At 41.8% G+C, this 3,181-nt stretch overlaps 1 protein-coding gene across 1 annotated transcript in view; it reads right to left on the bottom strand.

Annotated features, from left to right (window-relative positions):
- Epg5 (ectopic P-granules autophagy protein 5 homolog) overlaps positions 1–3,181 on the bottom strand; it is a 97,255-nt gene that overhangs the window by 16,216 nt on the left and 77,858 nt on the right. Inside the window, exons 34-35 of the mRNA XM_028783215.1 lie at positions 2,531–2,603; positions 1,122–1,228 (exon numbers count right to left, since the gene is read on the bottom strand). Coding sequence (XP_028639048.1) covers positions 1,122–1,228; positions 2,531–2,603 — 180 coding nt within the window. The remainder of the gene's footprint in view (positions 1–1,121; positions 1,229–2,530; positions 2,604–3,181) is intronic.

The raw sequence follows: 3,181 nt of genomic DNA, 5'->3' as shown, positions 1-3,181 counted from the left end.
TGTATAAACACACATCTATAGCATGTTGCTCTCTCATGTATAAACACACATCTATAGCATGTTGCCCTCTTGTGTATCCAATCTCACCCCATTAGTGCTTTTTGTTTCACTTAGTATCTTTAAAGAATTCCTTTAAAGAAAATATTCCAACATTTCACAAAAAAATATAAAACATAAAAACGACCAACAAATACATAAAAAATGTTCAGCAACACCAAATGTCAGAGAAATGCAAAATAAACCAGGATGAGAGCAGGCAAGACAGCTCAGTAGCTAAAAGTGCTTGCTGCTGAGCCTGACACACAGAATTGATTCCTGGAACCCACATGGTGGAAGGAAGAGAACCAACTTCCACAAGTTGTCCTCTACATTAATCGGTCAATCAATCCCCCCCTCCTCTCTCTCTCTCTCTCTCTCTCTCTCTCTCTCTCTCTCTCTCTCTCACACACACACACACACACACACACACACACACACACTAAACATAAAAAAATGGAATCATGATGAATTATCACTTCACATTGGCTTTTTGATCACTTTTATTTTATGTGAAGAGGTGTGTTGTCAGCATGTCTATGCACCGCATGTGTGCAGTGGCCACAGAGGTAAGAAGAAGGGGTTGGATTCCCTGGAAGTAGACTCAGCAGATGGCTGGGAGTCACACCAGGAGTGTTGGGGATTGAGCCCGGGTCCTCTGGAAGAGCAGCAGTGTTCTGAACCGCTGAGCCATCTCTCCAGCCCTAGGATTCCTCTTATTATTATTTCTCAAAAAGTAGAAAATGACAGACGTAGATATTCAATATAGACCTCCACATATCTACACAAAGGTGTGAGCATGTGGGCACACAAAGAAGGGAAAAGGGTAAGTGGGAGAAAGCAAGGAAAAAAGAACCCCCATGTCTTACTGTGTTAGGGAACAAATTAGTCCGGTTGTTATGGAAACCAGCGAGGCTGTTCTAGAGTACAACTGGTAGTATGCGATACTCAACGGAATATCTATGTAACTCGGAAAACCTCTCATAAATGACTGGAGCAGAGACCTGTCTCCTGTCTGCTTCTTCGTCTTCCAGTGACAGTGAAGAGGAAGACACAGGAAGCAGGCACCCATGACATCTTCCTACCTTTAAAACTCCTATGCAGTGAGCCGACACAATCAGTGAAGAGCTGCACAATGCTGGAGGCCACCACGGTGTCACTCTCCAGCCAGGGGTAATGTCGCTGGTGGCTACTTCAGAGGAACAGAAACACATGCTCAGAAATGAAATTGCACAGGACAGAGTTAGGTCTCAGACCACTGTCCAAGGCTCTAGCTATGGAGCCCAAAATACACTCGATGCCCTCCAAAGCTCTGAGCCCCGGGAGGCACAGGCAGAGTGCACAGGAGCCGCTAGCTGCTTCTCCCTTCTCTCCCTCTGTGCCAGCACCACCGACACCTACATCTGTGCTTATGGAGGGAGAGAACAGCTTGAGGGCTCTCTCCCCCTGCACTGGGCTCCAGGGACTAAACCTAAGGCTTCAGGCTTGGAGACAGGTGCCTTTTTGCATGCACTGTGAAATTTTGTACATACTGTGCCGTTTTGCCAAACCAACAATAATTTACCTCTACTCAAACCATGAACAAAAATAAAATTCATGTTAACAAACAAATGACTTAAATTTACCACAAGAGGTAACCAAAAAACTTTTTTCCTGTGTGTGTGTGCGTGCGCGCCCGCCTGCATGCATGTACATGCGCATGTATTTAACCAAAAAGAGGATGTCAGACTCCCTGGAGCTGGAGTTACAGGCGTCTGTGAGCCACCTGACATAGGTGTTAAGAACTGAGCAGCAGTCCTCTGCAAGAGAGTTGAGTACTCTCACTCATGAGTTGTCTAACCCATACAAAGAACTCCTTCATATGAAACTCTCCCTTTCCTCTAGAAAGCTCAGTACCAACAAGCTCCAGTAATCTGTAGAAGTGAACAAGCCATCGAGCCTATCATGAAGCCAGTCCCCACACAGTCCTGAAGCTGACAAAGTAGTCAAAGATAGCCTTCTAGGAAAAGTAAGGATCTACAGCCTCAGATTTTCTCTGACATGCTCTTGGGTAACACAAAGAACCTTGATACAAAGACTATTTATTATTTAACTGTGGAGTAACATAATTAAGGATTCATTCCCAATCCAATAATTTGATATATTACTTAATTCCAAAAATAGCTAACCTCACAGGAAATGCTGAGACAAATATTTATAGAGCTATTTTATAGAGAAAAAAGAACATTTTTTTAAGTATACAAACACATTCAACTTCCTTACTGTGGAAAACTGGAAATTAGTGTTTCATTTTGTTCTAAAATTAATATTAAGATAACATAACTAATTACCCAAATGAATAATTATATAAATTAAAATGTCTTGACTTTATTAATAAACTTAAATGTCACTATATTAAAAATTCAATCTGTGAAATCATCATGACCTGTATTAAATATCATTAGAACTTTAATAAATTTCAAAACACCATCTGAGTACATGAAAAACTTTTTACCTCTCAGTGTCCTCTACAACCAGGATCCAGGGCTTAAAAAGCCGGATGATCTGCGAGTGCAGGGACCTCAGCACTGAAACGGCACAATCACTATCGTTACAAACAAGGAGCTCATTCTGGCCGTCCGTTACATCATATACTAAATGTATGAGAATCTACTCCCCCCTCTCTGTGCAAGCCTTTCTGATATAGAAACTGTACAGTTAGTCCCCCTACGCACACCTCCTTTTTTGTTTGTTAACAATGATCTGAGCTCAATTTTTATAACACATAGATAACTTTATAATGTACATTTTCCAAGATAAATACTTTATATTCAGAACATAATGATGATGACTAGGTAAATGACAGGAAGAGGAGGAGATGACACACATACACCTCTCTGCATCACAGCAGGGCCGACAAGCTACAGCAAACATCATCTATTCACTGTGAACTATAGCTATGAAGAGTTACGGGCTTATGCCTGTACTCCAGTTTTTCTATTTCATTTCTTTGATCAACATTTGAGAAGAATCTCTTTATCCACTTCCTTCCACCCCTTCTAATGGAAGGCAGTACTTCCTCTATCACACTGGACACACACTACCTTCCCCCCATCACACTGGACACACACTACCTTCTCCCCATCACACTGGACACACACTACCT

This window comes from Grammomys surdaster, unplaced genomic scaffold (assembly GCF_004785775.1).
Source record: "Grammomys surdaster isolate TR1022 unplaced genomic scaffold, NIH_TR_1.0 1036, whole genome shotgun sequence".
NCBI classification, from domain to species: Eukaryota; Metazoa; Chordata; class Mammalia; order Rodentia; family Muridae; genus Grammomys; species Grammomys surdaster.
The sequence above is the reverse complement of the archived record's forward strand: the minus strand, read 5'-3'. Positions and strand labels throughout refer to the sequence as shown.